The following is a 26,214-nucleotide window of genomic DNA, read 5'->3' as shown; positions in this document are numbered from 1 at the left end:
TTAAATATAACCTTTATACTTTGCATCCATTGATATATTTGTAGATGTAGCTCAAACATGGTATGTCTAGATCTTAAAATGGCAGTGATAGCTGAAGACCATAGTGTATGTTCAAGGCATGGCGTAGTTATTCATAACCTCAGGTCCACAAAACAAGTGCATCTGAATTAATTACTCCCATTATGAGGACTCTAAAGTTCAAAGATGTTTGGGTTACACATTTACCTAACTATTAAATGGTAGAGTAAGGAATTAAACCTGGGTTCTTTTTACTCCAAAACCAAGCTTTTTAATAGCATAAAGCTCTAGTCTGTATAATACAACTGATGAATAGACAGTCAACAGTTTTGGTTACTTTATAATCTCTGTACCAATTTATAGCTTTCTCAATGTAGATTTTAAAATACTCCTTATAAGTATTTTCATAAATATCATTGTCCCCACAAAATTATATATTCTTTCAGCAAAGGCAGTCCATTTGCCTTTACAAATCAAGCTTACTTAGACATACAACTGTCTTTCTTCTTCTGCCCCACTCTCCTTATTACCGTTCACTCACAGTTCAGTCAAAGACTGATGGAATTGTTGACAGCTATACGTTTTTGAAGTCATGTTTTGTTTTGCAGTGGCAGGCATGGGTGGGGATTCTCCACATATATTCTCTATGGACAGGGTTATATTAGCTCAAACTGAGAGTATTCTAACCATAATTTAAAAGTCTCCGCTGGCTTTAGGTCCTAGTATAGCCAGAACAAAATGATATTTTTAATCTGGCAAAAAGAGAAAACATATTCTTTATACAAACTTGACATTTAACAACTTAGATATACCACAAAACATAAAATATGTGTGTGCTAGTTGTTTGCATTATAAAGTGTTTTCTTTATTTTTGAAAGACTTATAGTATTTTCTTAAAGTTTCTATAAAATTTTTAAAATACGAATCAACTAAAACTGTATTTCCAGGTACAACTGTTACATAAGAAAATTACAATTTCTTTCATTTGTCTTCGAGACTAATTTGTTTTTACCTCAAGTTTGTAGAGGAGAACAGTGAGAACAGAATGTCACCTTTGGCACAATATATCATTTAAAAATGAAACAGTCTTAGATTTTTTGGTTCAAATATTTTGTAATTCCATATGGTACCTTTTTGTATTTAGAATATAGAAATATGTTTCTGTTCTCCCTCTTTAAAGAAGTAATATACTAAAGGTGGGAATAATTAGATAATTTGTTTAGTTTCTTTTCAGTTAGTGAGCAGAGATTATTTGCTAAATAAAATTTGCTTTTAGATTTTGATCTTCACATATTTGCTTGATTTTCAGAGCTTTGTGGAAGTTATGCAGTTACATTCTTCATTTTTTAAGACATGATAATGGGAAAATTTTTCTCCCCAAAATATAATATTTGATTAGTAAAAGAATACATTTCATTATCCTCATGAAAAATTATCTGAATACGCCCAGCAGTTAATAACACTGAATTGTTCTTGTTAGAGTGGGTTTAAGCTTTGAAGTAAAATGACCTGAGTTCAAAGTAGGCTTTGTTGCTTATTAATTGTACTGGCCTTAGATAAATTTCTTAGCCTGTTGAAGTTTGTTTCTTTTATATAAAAACCTGTTTCCCTAGAATCAGTATTATACTTGCTGGTTAATAGAGAACCAAAGATTTCAATATGTTAAAATAATTAGATAATTTTTTAAAATGGTAGGATAGTGTAAATAGAATAAAATAATGAAATATATTTCAGAAATCACTTATATCTGGGGAAAAAAGATCTGTTTCCTCTCACCAGTCACTGTTTTGTCTAGATCAAATGGGATGATATATACAGAGTGCTTAGAACAGTTTCTGATCTATAGTAAAATCTTAATTAATATAAATTACTATTTTTATTGAAGCAAGATTTTGTGACCACAAAACAATTTTTATAAAGAAAATGGCTTCACAGGTGGTAGCATGTGTTGACCAGTGAATATTTGCTAAAGAGAAACAGAGTGTTTGGGTAGTTTTTAATCTTCCTTATGTGTATAAAATAATACCTGAATTGGAATATTCTTTTTTACTTGATAAAGCTATTTTAATATTAATTATAATAAATAAAACCTAAAAGTTCCTAAATTTAAGTTTCATATTATCCAGTCTAGAAGTTGTGTTTTGAGGCTTTAAAAAGTTAATCCATCCAAGAGATTGCTCTGAATCCATTATTAATAAGTATTTATCTTTGAGACTTGTATTTTACAACTAATTTAAATCAGATTTTCATGATATATCCTAATATGATTCATACTACTAGATATCACTGATATTTTCTATTAATATAGTCATATAGAATGTTAGTCTGTAAAACTACACAATAAAATATATATCCCACTATCTCTTAGGAAGGTGAAGTTGTTGCTGTCAGTGGTGGAACGTCTGAAGAAGAAGAGAGAGCTTGGCACAGTGATGGCAGTTCTAGGTAATTTAATGAATTTTTTTCCCCCCACAAGCACTATAAATTCTTTAGAAAGGTAAAGATTCTTTTCTACCAGAAACATAGTTCAGAGTCCCTTTGGGTTTAAAATTGTAACTAGATCTACAAAATGATGCTTTTAACTTTTTTCCTCAGTTGATACTTATCTTCTGAATGCTGTTATTATTTGTAATACTGAACCACAAACTAGTTTCGTTACTGGTTTTGAGAAATACTTAAGCATTAAATTATGAAAGTAATGAGATTTTGTAGAATTAACTATCTTTTATAATGGAATTTGTTAAATGCTAGTAGTATTTTCTTCTGGCAATGAGAATAAGCTTTCCCTTTTTCCTGTTTTTCCCACCCCATTTGATCATGTAAGCAAGGATTCCTTCAGCCCCATTAACTGATGATTCATATTATTACAGAGCTTAATGGCCTTGTCTGACATTGTGAGGTCTTAGTAACAAGAAGGAGTAGAGCCTTTGGGAATGGTAATTATGTTTAGCCCTGGATACTTATTCCTTGACAGCATTAGTTCTTAAAATTCCAAAGAAAGCAGGAGGCTATGTCTAAAAATTCTTCACCTCTTATTATCACGAACATTGTCACAGGACGTATTTATCCTGTTTCCACAGTAGTTGCTCCCAGTAATGATACGCAAGTGTTCATCGTTATGTCTGATAGTTTCCTATATTTAAAACAAGACAGCAGAAGAAAAGCCTGCTTTCTTTTGGTTTAGCAGTGGAAATAGAGTATAGTTCTGTTTTGGAACACCTCAGGTTTTACTCCAGACCACCAAAATGTATATTGTAGTAAAGCAAGTCACATGAATTTTTGTTTTCCTAGTGCCTATAAAAATTGCATTTTCATTGTGCAGTGAGGTGTGCAGTAGTGTTATCTCTAAAAAAAAATTCAACATTTAAAAACATCATTAATTTAAAAATAATGCTATAGGGAAAGTGGCACCAATGGACTTGCTTGATGCCAGGTTGCCACAAACCTTGAATTTGTAAAGAAGAAAAGAAGAAGAACCACAGTATCTACAAAGCACAATAAAACAAGTTATGCTTGTATCTCAGACCATGTAACAGCATAGAGGTTCTTGTTTTGAAAAAACTGTTCACTTCAGCTGTTGGAGAAACTATTGTAAAGAACATAGGCCTCTGGGATTTGTAGTTCTGTGCTGGCAGCAGCAGGTTTTCTGTAAGAGCTGAGTGTTCATAGCGTAGCAACAGTGAGCAGTTTGGCAAGTGCCATGTACAGTGATCATGGCTGAAGTCAGTATAAATAAGTGCTTGTAAGTTCAGTATGGCCAGTTGGATAGCTGTTTGCCCTGCAGATATATTCCCAAATATCCCGAATAGTGTCTGAAAATGTTTTTTATGTAACTTTAAAATTTAAAGTTTTAAGATGAAGTCATGAAAATCATACTGGAAAACACCTTAATTATTTGACTTTTACCTGCAATGACTATTCTTAGGGAGATAACAGGTAAATTGCCCATAAAAAAAGATACTTGGGCCAGCGGGACAAGGTAGTAGAATAAAACTCCAGAAAAATCAGACTTCAGCCTTGTCAGCGATATTTTTAGAGAAGTGAGGATATACATCAGTAAGTCTAGGCAACCTGATAATTGATTTTAACATAGTACAATTTAGATTCCATTAAGGCATTATGTTTATAAAACTAAAAAGTCAAGTACTAAATATTCTCATGTTCTAAAAACAGAAGACAACTTAATTGGATTCTTTATTTTGCAGCATCAGTTTAGTAAAGCTTAGATCTGTTAAGAGTTTCCAGTGAGATATAACCAACGGCAAACATGATTGATAGTGATACATAAGATACTAAGGCCTGCATTTTTCTGAATCTTACTATGCTTTGAAGCATAATATATACCTCGAGTGTATGTAGATGCTTAGTAAAGATTGCAGGCATGATCTGCCCACTGGATAGAATACTTCTGACCCTTCCAGGTCGGTATCTAGCTACGATGACGCCACCGGTGCTCTACCATGGGAGTTCGCATGTCAAGAGTGCCCACCTACCCTCACCAAGGGAGTCCTTATGCTTCTTCCTCAGCATTGATGCCTCCTATGCTGTCTAGAGCTCTCTTTCTGTTACTAGAATTGAGGAAATTGACCATCTCTCTGCTCCTTACCTTTGTGACCCCACAATATTTTGAACACATGTAACACTCAAATCTATATTTTTGTTAAAATTATAAATGGTATTTAAATTCATTGTTTAATTAGAACTACTTTAATTAGGCCTCATTTATCCTAAAAAATTTTGGAGATAGTAAGTTAAGCCTGCAGACTTGAAAGAAACTGTTTAGAAGATGAGTTGAGAGTTAGAAGTATTTTTAGTTCATTTAGTATGTACTATTCTGTCATAGTCTGTTAGTCACTCAGTTGTGTCCGACTCTTTGCGACCCCATGGACTGTAGTTCGCCAGGCTCCTCTGTCCAAGAATTCTCCAGGCAAGAATACTGGAGTGGGTTGCCATTTCCTCTTCCAGGGGACCTTCCCAACCCAGGGATTGAACCCTGGTCCTCCTGCATTGCAGGCAGATTCTTTACCATCTGAGCCACCAGGGAAGCCCATTACTTTTTGTTATGATCGTTCTTTACTTGTGCATACAGCAGAGTCTTAACATGTGTCTTGTTCTATGTATTTTTTAAATCCTCCTTTCCTTTTAGTGACTACTCCAGTGATTATTCTGACTGGACAGCAGATGCTGGAATTAATCTGCAACCACCAAAGAAAATTCCTAAGCATAAAACCAAGAAAGCAGAAAGCAGTTCAGATGAAGAAGAAGAATCTGAAAAACAGAAGCAAAAACAGATTAAAAAGGATAGGAAAAAAATGAATGAAGAAAAGGACGGACCAGTATCACCAAAGAAAAAGAAGCCCAAAGAAAGAAAACAAAAGGTTGAGTTATATACTTATATATATATATAATATATATATTTCTCTATATATAATTACATAAATAGATATTATATGTATTATATACATATATGTTTTCTGTGAAAACAGACTACGCATTTTAAAAGTGCAGTGGATAAACATAAACATTGTTCAGGTCTACCAGCTAAGTAGTCACAGAAAAAACATGGAGTTACACAGTGGTAAAATAAAGCAAATAGAGATCTGTTTAGTTTTCCTCAATTTTTAAAATGTTTAGTGTGTGAGAGTATTTACTTGTAGCATTATCATATTGTTATATCTTGAGCATTTGATCTTATGAGCAGAGTTTTCTTGAGACTCAGTATAATTTGTTCATTTATGTAAAAAAAAAATGCTACAAAACATATTTTATTAGCCTTTAATTGCCTTTGTCTTTCAACCATCCTTACAAACTATCACTGCTGAAAATACTACTGTGGTAACAAGCCTTCATTAATTTACAGAACTTGTGAGCCATCATTAGTCCTTAGGGCGGTAGTATTGGTTTGATAACTACATCTTTAGTCTGCGGATAATTTGAGACAGATCAAAGAAAAGGGATAAAGGTTATGGGAATAAGATTTGTTAGTTCTTATGGAGTCGGAATATTTTAAAAACAGGAACTGTTTAACTTTTGCTCTAAAGGAAATGAAATACAAGGGACATATTGTCTATTCCCCAAAAGACTGTAAGTTGGAAGCACATTTGGTGAAACAAACGGAAGGTTTTTTTAAAAACCAGTGCCATTTTTAGAATTAAATGGAAGATGTTATCTGTAGAATTAAATACTAGGGAGACTATAGGATGTTTATCTTTAGAGAGCTTTGAAAAATTTCAAGACTGCATCTGTCTTAAGTGTTTATTTTATCTGCATCAGTTGAGCTTTTGTTTGTTTCAGCTGTATAATTATGGATTATGGATTACTTTAATTTGGAATCCGCAGCCTCCTTTGTCACCTCCTTTGCCTTTGTCTGGAGAATATTTACCAAAGAGAATGCCACACATTAGCCACAGTATTCCTCCTCTTCCTTGCCTGTGATGGTAAATGTAGGCTGACCCATTATTTTACATGACAGATAACGCTGATTAAGCCATGTATCTGGCAAATGAGGTAAACATTTTTTTTTTCCATCTCAAGACAGTTTTGGAAACTTTGGAGGTTTGCAGTGTAACGTCCCATAATTCTTTTTTCCTAAGAATGCAGTTTACTTTACCTGGTCCCCTTCTATTTGATAATTATCCATAAACTAATACCTCAGGCTTCTTCTTACAGGCCACATTTGGATCCATTGTTACTATTTGGCATATTTTAATTTCACTCTTTTGCTTAAAGTATTACCCCAGGGTCTGTTTGCCACTAATTTGTTTGGTACAGGTTTCAAATAGTTTAAGGTTAGGATATTACAGGTTACTCCCTGTAATTTGGATTTTGTTTACATGGTTTGTTTTCAGCCTATCAGTGCATCTGACAGTAGATAGAATTGCTCTTAATCCTTAGTCATCTTATCTCAGATAAACACAGTAACATTTCCTTCCTTCTGCATAGAGTTGTAAAGCTGAAAAATAACTGAGACATCATTAGTTGATGTTTATTGCATCTATGAAAAAGTAAAACATCTTCCATATGGTTAATTGTTTGAATCAATAGAAGAAAAAAAAAAAACCTTGTTAGGCACATGCTTATTAAAATAGAATTCTCCTGAGATACAGTACAGTTATCCCAGATAGTATCTGACATATATCCCTTATGTTGTTTAGGAGCTGGAAATCAGAGCAATGAATTTTCATCTAGTGCCTGCAATACAGTCAATGAAAAGAAGTGTAAGACATAGTACTTATTCCAAAAACAGTGTGTGACTAAGTTGTTTGAATTCCCTCTCCCCAAAACAGGAGAAATATCACATGATGTAATACATTTAATTGGCAAAGTAATTTTATAGATAATAGGAAACCAAAGGGAGACGTAGAGTTTCAGATAAGCCTTCCAGAAGAGGTCAGATTTTAGGTGGGCCTAGAAGAATTGCCATGGATAGAAAGAAAATAGATTAATTATCTTTATCTCCGAAATGAAATCTCAGTTCATGAGGCTGGAAATTTAGAGAACTATCGATGTGTTTTATCCCATAAATGGTTATTAGTACTGACAGAAATCTAACCAAAACTTCAAGGATCCCCAAGATCTGAGTAAGATTTATTATCATAATGATTCTTGGCTATGCCATAGTCCTTCAGCTATAAATATGATTACTTCTATTTAATACCCAATTTACCTGGCTTCAGGTAAGAGCTGTTAGCTGTCCCACTCTGGGAAGAAATACTTGAGTAGTGTAACTAGTAGTTTATATTGAGGCTGGAGTTAGTAATTTTTAGCCTTTTCCTGCCTTTTTTTTTGTTTTACCTAGGTCAAAGGAAGCCTTTTTCAAATACTTTAACTGAGCACCTCATTATATATAAGACTGATACAGTGTGTGGATCTCAGTACCTGGGATGGATTCATCTCATGTATAGTAAATGCCAGAGTCCTTTATCCCTCCGTTCTCCACAGAACGCTCCTAATGTGTTTTAACAGAGAAATACAAAGATGGTTAATAGGAAGAAGAGTTCGTAGGAAAACGAATACTGAGTAACAGCTGAAGAAACCGGCTGCAAGTCGTACCCTCTGATACCCCGTTATGACCGTGTTTCTTTTTATGAACTTTTATTACCTCACGGTGGTAACTACCTTATAACTCCCCTTTTTTAAGCAAACACAAGAGAATAAAATTTAGAAGTCTTAGTTTACAGACACTGAACCAAAACATTTTTAATCAGCGGCATGGTGTTTCTCTGCTTATATATGTTAGGTTTCAGCTCTTAGAAAATTCATTTTTCCAAAGTCTAAGGTAACAGTGTCCATTGTAGGTGACCAGAAATTTTAAACTTTTCTTAAGACGTATTCAGAAAGTTAAGAAGTAAGAGACCTGGCTTGAGAGTATTCTGTTTGAAAAAAAAATTTTTTTTTAGAAGCTTACATATGAAATGGCTAAGGAATATTCTTGGGCTATGTGCAAGTATAATGTCCAGCCCATAAAAGTTAACCTTCTGTATCCTGGCACTGCTCAGCCCATGTAAGAATATCTTTCTTCTTAGCAACATGCTATGACTAGGGTTTTTTAAAGAAAAACCTTGAATATGTATTGGTTTGTTACATGGTATGTTTATAAAACTGAGAGAATGTTTAGAGGAAAGGCATCTACACAGAGCTTCTGTTTTGTTGTTTATGGGAATATCTCATCACCTATTTTTGTTTTGAATATTGTCAGTGGAGCTTTGGTTGATGTAGTACTTTTTTATGGAGTGAGTTGGTGAGATTGAATGTAACTATTTTGCCACTACTACCATCTTCTCAGAATAAGGTTTTTTACTAAAGAACATACATTTTTATACAAAGATCCCTTTCCCTTTTTGTGTTTTTAACTACCTGGGCAGACTGATAGATGAATGCTTTCATGATAATATTATTTGATATTGTTTTACACTCTTAGAGATTGGCTGTGGGAGAACTAACGGAAAACGGTTTGACATTGGAAGAATGGCTGCCTTCAACATGGATTACAGACACTCTTCCCCGAAGATGTCCATTTGTGCCACAGATGGGTGATGAGGTATTTTTTAACTTCTAAAAAATATCCTTTGTTTCATTCAAATAACTTTAAATACTTTTTACAGCTCTTGAAACAGGATTCTAGAGAATTGTAGCAGTTTTATGAAGTATCTCATATCTCAGTTTATGTTTCATAGCTCTGTATGGAAAAAAGGAAAATTTAAGAGGAAAGCTTTAATAATGTTTTTTATAGCTATTATAAAAATTGCAATAGCAAATTAAATGTTGTAAGAGAATAGAGGTTTATTGGCATTTAGAAAACTAGTATATATTTTTAAATTTAATAAGAGGATGTTGTGGCCAGTTTTCTTTTCCCTAAAATAAAATATATGGTAAAGGAAAAGCAAAATTTAGCATTTGTTTATTTTTAATTGAAGGGTACTTATGTGTTTTATTTTTATTTTTTTATTTCATAAAAGTATTTTATCAATGTTTAAATAACTATAATGTTCATAATATGTTTCTTAGAGCTTTAAAAAATGTTATCTTCCAATTATCATTTAATTTTTTAAGAAAATACGATTAGTCATCATTTTGGACTATGTTTTTGTGAATGTGAAATGAAAATATAAGATACTAGACCAAAGTTTTCCACTCAGGAGTACATCATGTCTCCTTGTTTTTTGTGTAAATGTTAAGAGGCAGGGTTATCTGGTATTCAGTAAGTTCACAGTGAAAAGTTAGGATAAACTTGGATAGCATTTTTCAACAAGCTCAGCTGTTTTAGTTGTGGGAAGAACACTTGGTATCAGAGTGCTGTATTCACATACCAGTTCTAGTGGTAGTCAGGAGTCACTTAAATTTGACCTCTATAAATGAGAATAAATATATGCTTTGCTCTCTTCGTAAATATAAAATATATTTGAAAATATATTTGAAAATAGATTTTTCGTTTTAAAGCTCCCTGCCTTTGTTTAAACTCCTTGCTACAAAATAGGTAAACAATAAACTAAACATGACCCCAAGTTACAACATACTTTATTATACAACATAAAATAAAGTGGTGAGGCCAAAAAGTAACTGCTTATCCTTAACCTTTTAATGTTATTTAGTAACACTTTGGGATTGCTAAGTGATAGTAGGACAGCTCAAGGAAAAGGAGGAAGGATAAAATCAAAATAATAGAATTTCTTTTCGTTTACAGGACATTAAATTCTCTACAGTTTTAGCTGATACTGTGCATCTGGGGTTAAAGGAAACACATGCAAGTTTTAAAATTGTGACATTATTTACTTTTTAGGTTTATTATTTCCGACAAGGACATGAAGCATATGTTGAAATGGCCCGGAAGAATAAGATTTATAGTATAAATCCCAAAAAACAACCATGGCATAAAATGGAACTGCGGGTATGGTGTTTATGATTTCAAGCCCCAAAAGATGCGATTATAGAGAAAATTGTATTTAATGTTATTATTTTCACTATAAGAAACTGTATCATGAAGATAGCTTTTCCTTTTAATTGAAATAATTCATAGGCATAGATTTTCAAAGAAACTTGATTGATTTATATATATTCTAATAGTTTATAAGTTGTCTTGTAAACTATTAGTTATATATATTCTGAGAGTTTATAAGTTGCCTTGATATGAGAACTGGACAACATTAACATATTAAAGCACTCTTCATCTTTGTAAATTTGGAAGTATTTCTAGATTTATCAGCAATAGTTCAAAATTATTTCTCAGTCTTTGGAGCTGTATTAGAAAATTCTTATTTCAATAAGGTTTTCTTTCTTTTTTTTAATTGATACATAGTTTGCATACCATCAGAGTGCACCAATCTTAGGTACACAGATCCGTGGGTTTTTATACATACATACAAAATAGTCACCTAGTGTTTAACAGATTATTTTGTGAATATGGTTTCTTCTTTTCTGTATCTTCTTCAGGAACAAGAACTGATGAAAATAGTTGGCATAAAGTATGAAGTGGGATTGCCTACCCTTTGCTGCCTTAAACTTGCTTTTCTAGATCCTGATACTGGTAAACTGACCGGTGGATCATTTACAATGAAGTAAGGACTGTTGAAAGAGGCAGTAGTTTCTTAGTATTGTAGATTGTTTTTCAAGATTCGGGTATATTTGAATGTATTTTAGATATCTGTAGTTATGTGACCTGATCAATTTGTTTCTGTTTTAATAGGTACCATGATATGCCTGATGTTATAGATTTCCTGGTCTTGAGACAACAATTTGATGATGCAAAATATAGGCGGTGGAATATAGGTGCGTTATTTATTTGGAAGTTGTAATGATTGTTTTATCTAATAAGTGATTTATATTTTTCATAATTTAGATAATCAGATAAATACTGCCATTTGTGGCAATGTCAATAGGAAAGTAAGATATTTTATCAGGAATTTATCAGGTATTTTTTTGTTTGCTTGTCTGTTTTAAAGAATGATAATACTTTTAAACTAGATGATGCTGAAATCTGAACACTTTTTCTCATATTTCGTAACTATGTATAAGATTGTTTATAGCTATTCCTTTTGTTAGTACATGTACTGAAATAAATTTTTATCCAAAAGAAGTAATGACAGAATTCAAACTTGAAACAAAAGAAGTCTTCCACTGAAAATGTTTAATTGGACCAGGACTAAAACTAAACTGACGTTTTTCTTTTATTGGGTATCTCTGTTAAAACTAATATTGTAACCAAGACTCAAAAAAACTTTAGAAAACCTTAAAAGTCTCCAGGCATTTAAGGTACTTTAATTTATGTACAGATGGTTATGCTATTTACTAGAGTATTTAAGAATTTCTAAAAGGACCACTCTGGAGTAGAGTATCGTGCCTATACGCTATAATTTGCTTTGAGAAAGCACCTCAGTTGATACAGGATTTCATTCCTCCTCTAGTACCATTGGAAGGGATTAGTGTGGTGATTTGTTTATTGTTTGGTCTTGGTAAATACAGAGATTTACATGTGTGCTATAGTGAAAGTCACTCAGTTGTGTCTGACTCTGTACGACCCTATGGACTGTACAGTCCTTGGAATTCTCCAGTCCAGAGTACTGGAGTGGGTAGCCTTGCCCTTCTCCAGAAGATCTTCCCAACCCAGCGATCGACTCAGGTTTCCTGCATTGCAGTCGGATTCTTTAGCAGCTGAGCCACAAGGGAAGCCCAGGAATATTGGAGTGGGTATACCTGTGTGCTATAAAAAGAAAAATTATGGAAATGTAGTCATTAAAAATAGGGACATGGAAGCTGTAGAAAAAAATTTACATCCCATGTACGATTTCTCTGAAAGCTTTGAAAGATGTATTCCATCAAATTTTGTTATTCAGTCACTCAGTTGTGTCTGACTCTTTGCGACTGCATGGACTGCAGCATGCCAGGTTTCCCTGTCCTCCACCATCTCCTGGAGCTTGCTTAAACTCATGTCCGTTGAGTCGGTGATGCCATCCAACCATCTCATCCTCTTGTCATCCTCTTCTCCTCCTGCCCTCAGTCTTTCCCAGCATCAGGGTCTTTTCCAATGAGTCAACTCTTTGCATCAAGTGGCCAAAGTATTGGAGTTTCAGCTTTAGCATCAGTCCTTCCAGTGAACACCCAGGACTGATCTCCTTTAGGATGGACTGGTTGGATCTCCTTGCTGTCCAAGGGACTCTCAAGAGTCTTCTCCAACACCACAGTTCAAAAGCATAAATTTTTTGGCACTCAGCCCTCTTTATGGTCGAACTCTCACATCCATACATGACTACTCAAAGAACCGTATGTTTGACTAGACAAACCTTTGTTGGTAAAGTAATGTCTCTGCTTTTTAATACACTCTAGGTTTGTCATAGCTTTTCTTCTAAGGAGCAGGCATCTTTTAAATTTCATGGCTGCAGTCACCATCTGCAGAGATTTTGTTTGGAACCCAAGAAAATAAAGTCTCACTGTTTCCGTTGTTTCTGTATCTATTTGCCACGAAGTGATAGGACCTGTTGACATGACCTTAGTTTTTGAATGTTGAGTTTTAAGCCAGCTTTTTCACTTTCCTCTTTCACCTTCATCAAGAGGCTCTTTAGTTCCTCTTTGCTTTCTGTCTTAAGAGTGCTGTCATCTGCATATCTGAGGTTATTGATGTTTCTCCTGGCAGTCTTGATTACAGCTTGTGTTTCATCTAGCCTAGCATTCCACATGATGTACTCTGCTTATAAATTAAATAAGCAGGGTGACAGTATACATCCTTGACCTACTCCTTTTCCAATTTTGAATCAGTCCATTGCCATGTTCGGGTTTTCTATCAAATAAGGAAATAATAAAGACTAGGAATCTCAGTAAGAGACAGGAAATTCAGGACAGGAAAGCGCCAAAAGAAATTCCCAAGTAGTAGTCGGCAGAAGTCTCAGAATACTACCTGGCAAGTCTGTAAAACAGTCCAGAAGACACTGTCCTCTTAGAATGAAATCTTCAGGAGAAAAAGTAAAACCAATTAATTGTCTAACGTGTTTAACTTGGACTTTATTGTCATTACTGTGGGAAATTATCTATTGAAGACTGTTTTATAGTTTGAGCTGTTAGAGAATATGGGGAAATCATTCATAAAATTCAGAGAAAATGAAGTGATTATACAGATTTTTGCAATAAAGGAACTGTGTGCTATTTGACTCATTAGTGAACAATATTTATACAGTATAGTCATGACAGAGGACAACTGAAAATGGATTAAACAAATGCACATACCCTGTATATACAGTTATATGGAGAGAGGCCAGTACTTAATGTCTGAACTTGATGAGTAAAGGAATAACCATATACTCACTTAGAAAACTGTAAGTAAATTCAAGAAGAAAGAGTTAAAAGTTCTTGGTTTTGGATATAAACCTTTGGTACATGTGATTTTTAAAATTATTTACATGTGGTTGCTAAGATTAATTTCATCTCTTACTTTTAAAAGTTTTATTTATTTTTGGCTGTGGTGCATCTTTGTTGTGGAGAGCGGGCTTACTCGCTGGTTGCAATACACAGGCTTCTCGTTGCAGTGGCTTCTCTGACCGCAGAGCACAGCCTCTGTGTCATATGGGCTCAGAGGCTGCAGCTCCTGGGCTCTGGAGCACATGCTCAATGGCTGTGGCGCTCAGACAGGCTTAGTTGCTTTGCGCCATATGGGATCTTCCTGGATTGGGAATCAAACCCCTGTCTCCTGCATTGGCAGGCGGATTCTTTACCACTGATCCACCAGGGAAGTTTTCTCATCTCTGATTTTTAAGGACATGCATCTGCCGATAAGTTGGCAGAACAGATATTACTGGTTAGGATCCAGGAATATTCCAGAAATGTACTGACAACATAAGTAAGGAAATAATGGCAAACATTGGCCATATTGAAGAGATATTTCAAATGGATGTACATCAGAATGTTCTCATTTGGACCTTATAATTTTAAATGTGTAAATTACTGTTAATGTTTCTTCTCAAGTTGGTACTAGCTAATCTTCTATTTCTGAAGATGTTTTTACCAACTGCCATTTAAAATTACATCAGTAATAATTACTTCGGCCAGTCCTCAGATACACTTAAGGCTTACTCTGGTAGACTCTATTCCTTGCCTAATTTTATTGTCATTATCGTACAGTATCATTCATTGTGGTTCGGCACATGTTATCCAGTTCTTCTTCTGTAGCATAATGTTATCAGTCTAAGTAGGATCACAAAAAATAGCTTTATGAAACTCATTACTATGTTTACTTTTCAGGTGTTGGTGATGTCAGTAATGCTGTTTCTTAAATTATGTAATGTCGTCTCACTAAGTATAGTGTCACTGATATGCATCTCAGGAGCAGTTAGAGACTCTCTAGTAATAGCTCATGTTTCCCTGTTAATATTTGCTGTTTGAATGCTTGAATTTGAACCTAAATTTGATCTCAGTGCATGTTCACCCAGAATATGTATATACACACATACATATAACTCAGCAACATGCAGTTATGTTCTATTAACTGGTTCCAACTTTCATATTTTGTCATTTATTTTTTTCAAAGCATTTTATGCTCTACACTTGGCCCTCCATAGCCACAGACTCAGCCAACCTTGTAGCAAAAATATTCTGGAGAAAAAAACTTCCAGAAAGTTCCAAAAAGTGAATTTGAATTTGCCTTATGCTGGCCAACTGTTTACATAGTATTTACAGCTATTTTGATAGCACTTACATTATATTATAAATAATCTAGAGATGATTTAAAGTATGCAGGGAGGTATACGTAAGTTATGTGCACATACACATGATTTCATATATGGAAGTTGAGTATCCACAGATTTTGGTATCTGAAGTGTCCTGCAGCCAGCAGGACACTTTAAATCCTTTTTGGTAAAAAAAAAAAAAAAAGCGAATATAAACACTTTTTAAAATGGGTTTGAAAATGAAACTGATTCAGGTAAGATTACTTTGTTTAAAGTGACATGGATAAGTTATTTGAACTCAAATCTTTCAGACTTAACCAGGAGAAAAATCACTTAAGTACTGTGAGAGCTAAGAAAGGGGAAAGCGTGGGAAAAAGCCAGGGAGTAGTTAACAGTTTTCATATGACATGGAGGGACGGTGAGGAGATAGCTTATTAGAGTCTTTAAGGAAAGCAGTTTTCGGTAATATGACAGTAGCTGAATCCAGTTGGCTAAGGAAAAGGTTATAGAGTGCTATCTGTTTTACAAAGGTTAGTTTTTGTTTTGGTTTTTTTTTTTCTGTAGGAAGGAAAAGTGGGTGTAAAGTGGTAGATTGGTAAAAATGTTTAAAATAAGAGTGAATTTCTCTTTACCATAATAAAAGGTTAAAAAATGGTCTGAAAGGTGATAAGTCACACTTTAGGTGGGTTTATTATATAACTTTTCCTCAGTATTGCTGATTTTATTTATTTACTAGTTTATTTTGGAGTATGTGGGTCATTTTTCATAGGTCTTTTAATAATAATACAGGCTTTTTAGTATCTTACAGGGGTATTTTGGGAAAGAGGAGCAGCAGCAGCGTTTCATTTAAGAGTAATGAGATGGCTTTTATTCTTGTCCAGGTGACCGTTTCAGATCAGTCATAGATGATGCCTGGTGGTTTGGAACAATTGAGAGCCAGGAACCACTTCAGCCTGAGTACCCTGATAGCTTGTTCCAGTGTTACAATGTTTGGTAAGGAAGTATTGTGTTTTGGTTCAGCCTGACTTGCTTTGAATGTTTTCCCCAGCTGTTAAAATGCTAAAGATACTCGTTTTAAACACTGAAGTACTTTATTTTTCAGTGTGATTTTATTGAAATTGCAGTGCAGTATTTAGATCTTTTAATATAAAGGTTTTCCTTTCTTTAAGCTGGGACAATGGAGATACAGAAAAGATGAGTCCTTGGGATATGGAGCTTATACCTAACAATGGTAAGTGTAGAGTTTTTGTGTCTGTTACAGAATTCATTTCTTAAATAAAAATCTGATTTGATAACTTGTAGGTACAAGAGTTCTTGATGAAGAACAAGTAGAAAATATTCATTCCACATGCATTTTTATTGATGCTGGAGGTAGGGGAGGCATAATAGTGACTAAACATAATCCTTGTCCACTTGGAATTTGTGGTTTAAGAGGGAAGGTTGAAGATAATTACAGCAAAATATACTGATTTGCTTGTTGTTATTCACTGTAGAAGATGAGCACTTGGGAGCAAAGATATTTTTACAACTCCAGCAAAATGCATAGAATACAACATAATACTGAGAGGTCAGGCTTTTTTGAATGAAGTATAGATTCATATCCTAGCTCTGCCATCTTTCCTCTCTGTCATCTTGACAGGTTCCTTTAAGCCTCAAAACTCGAGATGCTTAGGATTCAGTCTTTGAAACTGTAAACTAATACTTTCCTTACAGGGCTGCTATGAGAATTAAATGATATCATATGTATAAAGTGCTTGTTATAGAGCCTGACACATGTAAGGTCTCAGTGAGTAGGTAATTATAATTAATAATGATAACTGTCATTTTGCATATGGCCTGACACATCGCCTTAGAATTTGGGAGTTAGCCTTTGGCAATAAGTATGACATCTTCCTGGAACTGAGAAAAGACCAGTGTGTCTGAAGCCTGGATATTGCATTTTCTGTTTCATTGCCCATATTTGTTTCAGTTTAAGAACATAAAACACACACAACTGTGTATGTCTAAAAAGGTTTAAAGGATGGGGAAATGAGGACTTCCACAAATTACGTTTTACATAACTGTTTTTTTTTTTTTAATAGTATGTTACTTTTACTGTCGGATAAGAATTAAAAAAAAAAAAAAGCAACAACCTGATTTGTAACATAGTAGAAGTGATCATTTACAAATGGAACTCCTCACTAATTATTAAATTCAAAAAATTCAGAAAAAAGATAATGTGAAAAAAGTAAACCTAAACTGGTAAATCGTAGAAATGAGAAAATGGTCATGTTGATTTTGATTAAGACTAGTTCTTTCTAGAAATTGTCACTCTGAGAGACCAATACCAGTAATGTCTTTTTCATGCTGGGAGGGATTGGGGGCAGGAGGAGAAGGGGACAACAGAGGATGAGATACCTGGCTGGCATCACTGACTCGATGGATGTGAGTCTGAGTGAACTCCGGGAGTTGGTGATGGACAGGGAGGCCAGGCGTGCTGCGATTTATGGGGTCGCAAAGAGTCAGACACGACTGAGCGACTGAACTGAATATTATACAATATCTTAATCGGCTTGTAAATGTGTTACATGACTTACCTTCCAGTTTTATTTCTCTCCTTTGTGAAGGTTTGAATTTGAAGTCACATCAGACTATTGTGAATGTGAGAGAAATGAAGCTAATAGATATAATCCCTGGGGTACTTCTTGAAATGAATGAGTAACAGTAATACGCTGTTGTTTCCTACTTCAATATATTGTTGTGTGGAGGGGGTGATTTTTGTTGTTTTTGTTCTATTCAGGTATACATTCATAGACACTCAAGAGTTTAATTACATTTCGAGAGAAGGAGGAGTTTTGTGAACAGATAGTAGCATATTTCCAAATGTTTCTCTCATGAAGTCTTGTTCAAAGAAAAATTGCCTTGTCAGATTTGTAGTTTTTATGTCACCACCACCCCCTAATTATTCTGTTAAAGATTCAGACATGCAGAAAGCATAGCTTCATCATTTAAGAGCAAAAAGCCTAAGCATCATCTGTCATTATTCATAATTCTGACTGTCCCTACACTTTTAGAAAAAGAGTGAGGCTTTGATTAAAACATTTCTGAAAAAAAAATACCACTTTTGTTTAAATTCACATGGCATGTTTTATCAAAGTAAATTAGAGATTATATATTATGAAATGATTCAGAAATTGTTTTAATTTTCATGATTTTATAGGAATACTTTCTCCTTCACCTGTAACTGATAGTAAAGCAAGTAGTGAGGTATAATTTTGGAGAAGTAATTACATGCTCATCTAGAAAATTAATTATGAAATTAATGTTGTAAAGAGTAAATTTTATTGACTCTTGAAACATAACTTTCGTTTAATGAAAATAAAGAATAATACTTACCAAATCTTTACAAAGGTATAGTTTAATTTTATAAAAATATCAACTCTGATTTCTAAAGGTAACTTAAATATTACTTATATTACCACATATTTTCATTAAATCTCCTTTCTTTCTATTTCAGCTGTATTTCCTGAAGAGCTGGGTACCAGTGTTCCTTTAACTGATGTTGAAACCAGATCATTGATCTATAAGCCTCTTGATGGTGAATGGGGTTCCAATCCCAGGGATGAAGAATGTGAAAGAATTGTTACAGGAATAAACCAGTTGATGACACTAGGTAAATAATAGCAGCATATGAAAAAAATATATATATATTCTCTCTATATGTGTGTGTGTATATATATATATATATTTACATATATATGCATGAAGATAGCTAGAAAATGTTGCCAGTAAGCAAAGGAAAGAAAACATTTTTATTCAAGCAAAATTATTTTTTATAATATCATAAGTCAGTGTTTTCAAATATTTTTAAGTGATTTTTTAATGCAGTTTTACACAAGACTCAAATATCTAAAACAGTTATAAATGCTTTAGTTGAATTTCAGTCCCTGCCAAAGAATGTTCAGACTACTGCACAGGTGCACTTATTTCACATGCTAGCAAGGTATATGCTCAAAATCTTTCAAGCTAGACATCAACCAGTATGTGAACCAAGAACTTCCAGATGTGTAAGCTAAATTTAGAAAAGGCAAAGGAACCAGAGATCAAATTGCCAACATCGATTGGATCATAGAGAAAGCAAGGGAGTATCACAATAACATCTGCTTTTGCTTCATTGACTATGCAAAAGCCTTTGACTGTGTGGATCACAGCAAACTGTGGAAAATTTATTAAGCGATGAGAATACTAGACCACCTTACCTGCCTCCTGTGAAATCTGTATGCAGGTCAAAAAGCAACAGTTAGAACCAGACATGGAACAACAGACTGGTTCCAAATTGAGAAGAGAGTATGTCAAGGCTGTATATTGTCACCCTGCTTATTTAACTTCTATGCAGAGTACATTATGAAAAATGCTGGGCTGGATGAATCGCAAGCTGGAATCAAGATTCCTGGAAGAAATATCAACAACCTCAGATATACAGATTATTCCACTGTAGTGGCAGAAGCAAAGAAAGAGGAGCTAAAGAGCCTCTTGATGAGGGTGAAGGAGGAGAGTGAAAAAGCTGGCTTAAAACTCAACATTTAAGAAACTTGATAATGGCCTACAGTCCCATCATTTCACGGTGAAGAGATGAAAAAGTGAAAATAGTGACAGACTTTATTTTCTTAGGCTCCAAAATCACTACAGATGGTGACTGCAGCAATGAAATTAAAAGATTCTTGCTCTTTGGAAGAAAAGCTATGACAAACCTAGACAGCATATTAAAAAGCAAAGGCATCACTTTGCTGACAAAGGTCCCTGTAGTCAAAGTTATGGTTTTTCCAGTAGTCATGTTATGGATGTGAGAATTGCACCTTAAAGAAGGCTGGATTCCAAAGAATTGACTCTTTCAAATATGGTACTGGAGAATACTCTTGAGAGCCCCTTGTACTGCAAGGAGATCAAGCCAGTCAATCCTAAAAGAAATCAACCCTGAATGTTCATTGGAAGGACTGATGCTGAAGCTCCAATACTTTGGCTTTGGGGATCAGCCGACTCATTGGAAAAGGCCCTGATGCTGGGAAAGATTCAGGGCAAGAGGAGAAGGGGGTGACAGAGGATGAGATGTATTTATGGTATCAATAGTGAGGGACAGGGAAGCCTGGTGTGCTGCAGTCCTTCGGACACAAAGAGTCGCACACAAATTAGTAGTCGAACAACAGCAAACTGAATTTCAGAGTGAGAACTCCAGAAATGCCAGGGGTACCAGGGAAAAATGTAAATCCTCCACAAACTAATTTTAAAACTCTTGACAATACTCAGGCTGACATGAGGTAAATTAGAGGAGGAGGGTTGAAAGCTGAGTTATATGGGTAGCTATACCATTTTTCCTCTTAACCTGATATCTACATATACACAGTAGAATATCGTAAAGGGAGAGAGAAGGGTATATGAACTGCTTTGCTTTGTTTGAAGAAAGAACATAGAACATAGTGACCATAGAACATAATTATCTGAACTTCGGGTAGACAAAATACATACTGAGTAGGTACGCATTTGAGTAGGGGATCTGCTTCAAAGAATCTAAGGCAGAAGTTACTGTGACTAAGAGCTGAAGACATTGGAGACACATATTGGATGATATTTTCATCTGATGTCTTTTATAAGATGGCAACTCTTGATGAAATACTGTCTCAGATACTATCTTAATAATTTTAGTAATTACGTCAAAACAATTACTGCCAAACACATAGATTCAGGAATGACCAAAAAAAAAAGGAATGACCTAGTTTTAATTATAGAAATACATGTGGATGTTCTTTAATAGGTCAGATTTATATATTGTCTATCATCTTTTCTAAAGAATCTTTGAATAACATTCCTAGAATTTTGCAGTGCAAATGCAGACATAATAAAAAGTGAGACTGTGTTAGCTAAACTGTGTGTTTTTTCTGTCAAAAGATAGTGGTAGACTTTATGTGGATTGGAACTTAAGGCTTAATTCAAGCAGAATTGTGAAGTACTTTAAGCAATAAAAGATGAATTTATAAACTTCCTTGTTCATTTATTTTAGATATTGCTTCAGCATTTGTGGCCCCTGTGGATCTGCAAGCATATCCTATGTATTGCACTGTAGTGGCATATCCAACGGATTTAAGTACGATTAAACAAAGACTGGAAAACAGGTTTTACAGGTTAGAATCATTTGGTTGCTGTAGCTACTGCCAAAGGAAAGCTAAATGATTCTTTCAGCCATTTACTGATCCTCCACAGCAGTGTTTCTCAAATTTTAATGCACATTCCATTTAACAGTGGGATCTTGTTAAAAATGCAGAATCTGGTAGTAGGTTTAGAGTAGACCTGAGATACTGCCTTTCTAACAAGTTCCCAGTGATGCTGGTGCTGCTGGTTTGTGGACCACGCTTAGAAATAAATATGAATTGACGGTCACTCTCTTCATACTGTATTTTATGAAGTAATCCAACATATTTTTTTTTCTCCTAGATAGCACATTGAGATATTTGTTCATGGATTTTTCATGGAATAATATTAAAAATTGTTCTCTTATTAATTTAGCTTATGAATACTGCTTAAAAGTGAAATTAGGAAAATTTGCACCACTTTATTATAGTTGTAGCTTAGTTTGAAATATAACTAGAGTTTTTAAAAGATGTAATTTCATTTAGTTTGCATCTGCTGGTTAGCAGTTTTGATAAACATTGAGTTCTAATCTTGGGCAGATTAGAACTCTGTAGGTTTATTGGCTAACATGTCTTAACAAAAATAAAGTTCATTTTTTTGATATAAATGAAATCATTCTTTTAGCTTTTCATCTTTCTTAGTGACTTTTGCTTAGCAGGCCAATAGCATTTCAATTTAACTAATACTGCATTAAAACTTAATTTTTGTGACCTGTTTTCTATTACTGCAATTATTTATACTGCTATTTACTTAAGTTACTATTTAACTTAAGGAAATTTTCCATCATATTTTATATTCGTATTTTTCATGTAAATTGTTTTCTACACTCTAACAGTTGGACTACATTTAGAAAGGTAAATTTCTTCCATCTCCATCCATTGTTAAAAATGTACTTTCTCATAGAAATTCTGTTCAGCATAAGAACTGCTAAGGTGTACTCTTTACATTGCAAGTTAATTAGGCTTTTTGGCTTTAGCCTAGCTTAGTAATCAGTTGTTCTTGTCTGGAGAATCCCAGGGACGGGGAAGCCTAGTGGGGTGCCATCTATGGGGTCACACAGAGTCGGACACGACTGAAGTGACTTAGCAGCAGCAGAAGCAGTAGTCAATTGAGGAAAAGAACTTTTGAAACAGAGTCCTTACTTAAATTAGAAATGACCTGATTTTTAACCAGATAATGTAGTTATAGACCTGAGTTATGTTCTTATTTCATAATAATGAAGCCATCATGAGCTGGTTCGCTGTTTCAGGCTCTTCCGCTTCTTCTCTGCTCACTGGCTTCAGACTTCCTGCAGTTACAGTGCCTCTTTGGCATCTCTAGTTCAGTCTTAAGCCACTCTCAGCTTGTTCTGCTGATACTAAATCCTCAGGCCTTGCTTTACACACAGTTTCTATAGGGCGCCTTGAAGATGGCCTGTGATTCTTTGATTAGAATGAGCCATGGAGATGCTGTTGGAAACTTACAGAAGCTTTTCTGTATGCTTCTCTATGCACAATTATATGTTATAGATATGTCGTTTTAAAAAGTCCATATAATTGTTTTCTGTTTACACATCAGTAAGGTTTTTTGAGTATTTTCTTCCATGTCATTTTAAGCTGGTTGATATTGTAAAAGTAACCTTTGGATTTTTATTTAGTTAAAACTGAAATAAAATAAAACTCCAAAATTTTAGTACAGTTGACTTGCAAACAGCATGGATTTGAATTGCATAGGTCCACTTACACATGGATATTTTTCCAATAATACCTGTACTGTGCTGTGCTTAGTCACTCAGTTGTGTCTTGACTCTTTGCGACCACATAGACTGTAGCCTGCCAGGGTCTTCTGTCCATGAAATTCTCTAGGCAAGAATACTGGAGTGGGTTGCCACACCCTTCTCAATAATACCTGTAGTACTATATAATGCATGGATGCAGAACCTTGGATAGGGAAAGCCAATTCTAACGTTGTACTCAGATTTTAGACTTTGAGGAGGGTCAGTGCTGCATTGTTCAAGGATCAACTGTATCATTAATTTTGTGTAAAAAAAATTTTTTTTTTCACTTAGATAGATTCCTTAGTATACTTAGTAAATATAAAAACCAAGTTTTTATATTTTTGTGTCCCTTAAGCAGGCTATTAGTTAGCTTTTCACTTTTAAATGTTACTTGATTACTAGCAATAGAATTACATTGAAATTGGTTGTTTCCCTTTTTATGAAAAAGTTAGATATGTTTATTATTAAAATTGACACCATACATGAAAAGAATATATAAAGGAAAAAGTAAAACTCCACTGTTTCTCTTCTCCTCCTCATGCTCTCCTTATACTCTGTCTCCCTAAATGAAGGCCCTGTTGATAGTCTAATGTGTCTAATCCAGATATTTTCTATGCCAATACATAATATTGCTACTTTTTTTTACCCTGTGATACAACTGAGGTTCAGTTTTGTTTTTTTTTTCAACAGTTTTTTAAGGTGTGACTTTTATAATTGATTTAAGACTGCAATTAAAAAGTCAGAATGTCTTGGTTTTAAAATGTGTTTATGTATTTCTAAGTTTATTCTAAAGAGGCTAATAAGACTTCTGCATTTTGTTTGTTTAAAGGCGAATTTCTTCCCTAATGTGGGAAGTTCGATATATAGAGCATAATACACGAACATTTAATGAGCCTGGAAGCCCTATTGTGAAATCTGCTAAATTTGTGACTGATCTTCTTCTACATTTTATAAAGTGAGTTATTTTTCCACACTTAATTATATTACTGTAATAATTAATGGTGGTATTTTAAGATGTAAAATGTCAAAACATAGAATACAATCATTTTTTATTATATGCCTTGTCATGCTACACAAATATGTGCTGTGAGAAAACCACAGGTCCTCTCAAAATAGGAGACATATGTAAGTTTATTGGCTGATAATAGTTACGAAATCATAGAGATTGTATTACAGTTGTGTTCTGATTTACGTAAGAAAACATGGATGTTTCTCTAAATCCAATGTTGGATAATAATAGCAAGCTTTTATTGAACATGCAATGTTTTAGCTAAATAAGCTCTTCTAAGTCACATAAAAATCTTAACAGCTGGGAGAGGTCATTATCTGTAATTTACAATTAAAAAAATTAAATCTTTTAGAGGTTAACTTGTTTGATTTTCACAGTAAATGAGTGTCTGCCATTTTATTTGAGAAACTTTCACCTTAATATTGTGTTATCTCTGTTAGGTTGATAAAAAGTTATTCAAATAGGTCAGCAGGAAACTGAACTTAACATTCAAGGCTTTTTGTTTCAAAGTGAAGTTTATTTCCTCATTAATTAATCCCACACCAAGAGTGATAGCTATACTTCTTAAGACAGTAGGGTTTTTATTTCCTTGTCGTACGGATTTTATGTATTCATAGATTGAGTTGAGTCTTCTAAATGGAAGCCAGAGGAGTGGATCATATGTTTTGTATAAAATACACTTCTGAATTCGTATTAAGGTTATTTATATTTGATAATTTTTTCTCATTAATAGAATAGGATATTTTATAATTTAAGTTTTAATACTCTCCTGCTATCAACTTCCATTTTTATATAAAGGGATTATTGAGGCTTTTTATTTAAACATATTCAGCTTCATTCTCATTACTCAGCATAATCATAGGGTCCCTTTTCTTGGTGTTAGGTGGGTTTGTTTTTGTTTGTTTTGATAAGGAATGTAGGTAATTCCAATATGAAAAACCACCAAAGAAATGAGTACGGTAAGCTTAATGCCCTTCCTCTACCTTATTCTCTAAAGAAATGCTTTGCCTTTCAAGTAGTAAGTAGTTCCAGGGCTGCTGTTGCTAGGATTTTGCTGATTTTCAGTAAAATTGATAATCTAGATAATAAAAATTTAGTTATCCTCAGAAAACTGTTCATATAACTTGGTTATAAAATTTATAGTATCTTAACTAAGATTTTTAATTTTGTGTTTTATTATGTATGTTATAAACATCTACTTTTCCAAAGAAATTGGGATCAGTAGAATCACATGATAAATTGATATTTTAGCAAATTAATTTAGATGAAGCCATTATTTTTATGTTTGGAATAGGCTTTGAAATCGTATTTCTTTCAAATAGTTATTTTGAAATGCCTTATGAAAATAGATTAAAATAATAGTGCATTATGTTGTATATATCTAAAAGTGCTTTTAGATACATACAGTTTTTTAATGGTATATAATTTGTTGAAAACCACTTTCAGCTGGTAGTACTTTTCAAGATGTTTTGTATGTCTTGAAATTTTGGTAACTACTTTTTAATTGAGTTATTTGGCCAAATTTCAAGTAATAGATACACACAAAGTGTTATAATAGATACTTAGAGATAGAAAGAAATGCATAATTATCCTCTTAATACAGCTTTATAGGGTAGATAAATCTGTGACTAACTGTAATACAGGGAAAAAGTAAAAAGAGTTTGTGTGAATGTTTAGATGAAGGATAGGGTCACTTTTGGCTATGAGACTGGGAATACAGCTTTATAGGGTAGATAAATCTGTGACTAACTGTAATACAGGGAAAAAGTAAAAAGAGTTTGTGTGAATGTTTAGATGAAGGATAGGGTCACTTTTGGCTATGAGACTGGGATTTCAGGCACAGGGAGAAATATGTTAAGATGTATGGACAAGGTAGATAGTGATTGAAAAGTTAGATGGGAGCAAACAAAGAACTTCCAGGGATGGGGAATGGCAAGAGGGAGAGAAATAAAGATTTGTTAAGGGAATTGAGTAAATTGAAATCAGGTGAGGTAGAGACTACATGAGCAGAAGTAATAGTGGTAGAAGTGCTAAACTTGAGTTTGGACCTTATCACAGAGGACCTCAAATGCTGATCTAACAAACTGTACTTAAAATAGAGGAGCATAGGAAGCAAGAGG

The 26,214-nt window shown here is 34.0% G+C and overlaps 1 protein-coding gene across 4 annotated transcripts in view; it reads left to right on the top strand.

The window, feature by feature from the left end:
- The window catches only part of PHIP (pleckstrin homology domain interacting protein), a 122,500-nt gene that overhangs the window by 82,446 nt on the left and 13,840 nt on the right, over positions 1-26,214 (top strand). For all 4 annotated transcript variants that reach the window (XM_069598045.1, XM_069598044.1, XM_069598043.1 and 1 more), the window contains exons 22-32: positions 2,387-2,463; positions 5,165-5,396; positions 8,939-9,058; positions 10,298-10,405; positions 10,948-11,072; positions 11,201-11,283; positions 16,049-16,160; positions 16,337-16,398; positions 18,664-18,819; positions 21,202-21,322; positions 23,915-24,040. In XM_069598045.1, coding sequence (XP_069454146.1) covers positions 2,387-2,463; positions 5,165-5,396; positions 8,939-9,058; positions 10,298-10,405; positions 10,948-11,072; positions 11,201-11,283; positions 16,049-16,160; positions 16,337-16,398; positions 18,664-18,819; positions 21,202-21,322; positions 23,915-24,040 — 1,322 coding nt within the window. The remainder of the gene's footprint in view (positions 1-2,386; positions 2,464-5,164; positions 5,397-8,938; positions 9,059-10,297; positions 10,406-10,947; positions 11,073-11,200; positions 11,284-16,048; positions 16,161-16,336; positions 16,399-18,663; positions 18,820-21,201; positions 21,323-23,914; positions 24,041-26,214) is intronic.

Source organism: Ovis canadensis, chromosome 8 (genome assembly GCF_042477335.2).
Source record: "Ovis canadensis isolate MfBH-ARS-UI-01 breed Bighorn chromosome 8, ARS-UI_OviCan_v2, whole genome shotgun sequence".
Taxonomy (NCBI): Eukaryota; Metazoa; Chordata; class Mammalia; order Artiodactyla; family Bovidae; genus Ovis; species Ovis canadensis.
The sequence above is the reverse complement of the archived record's forward strand: the minus strand, read 5'-3'. Positions and strand labels throughout refer to the sequence as shown.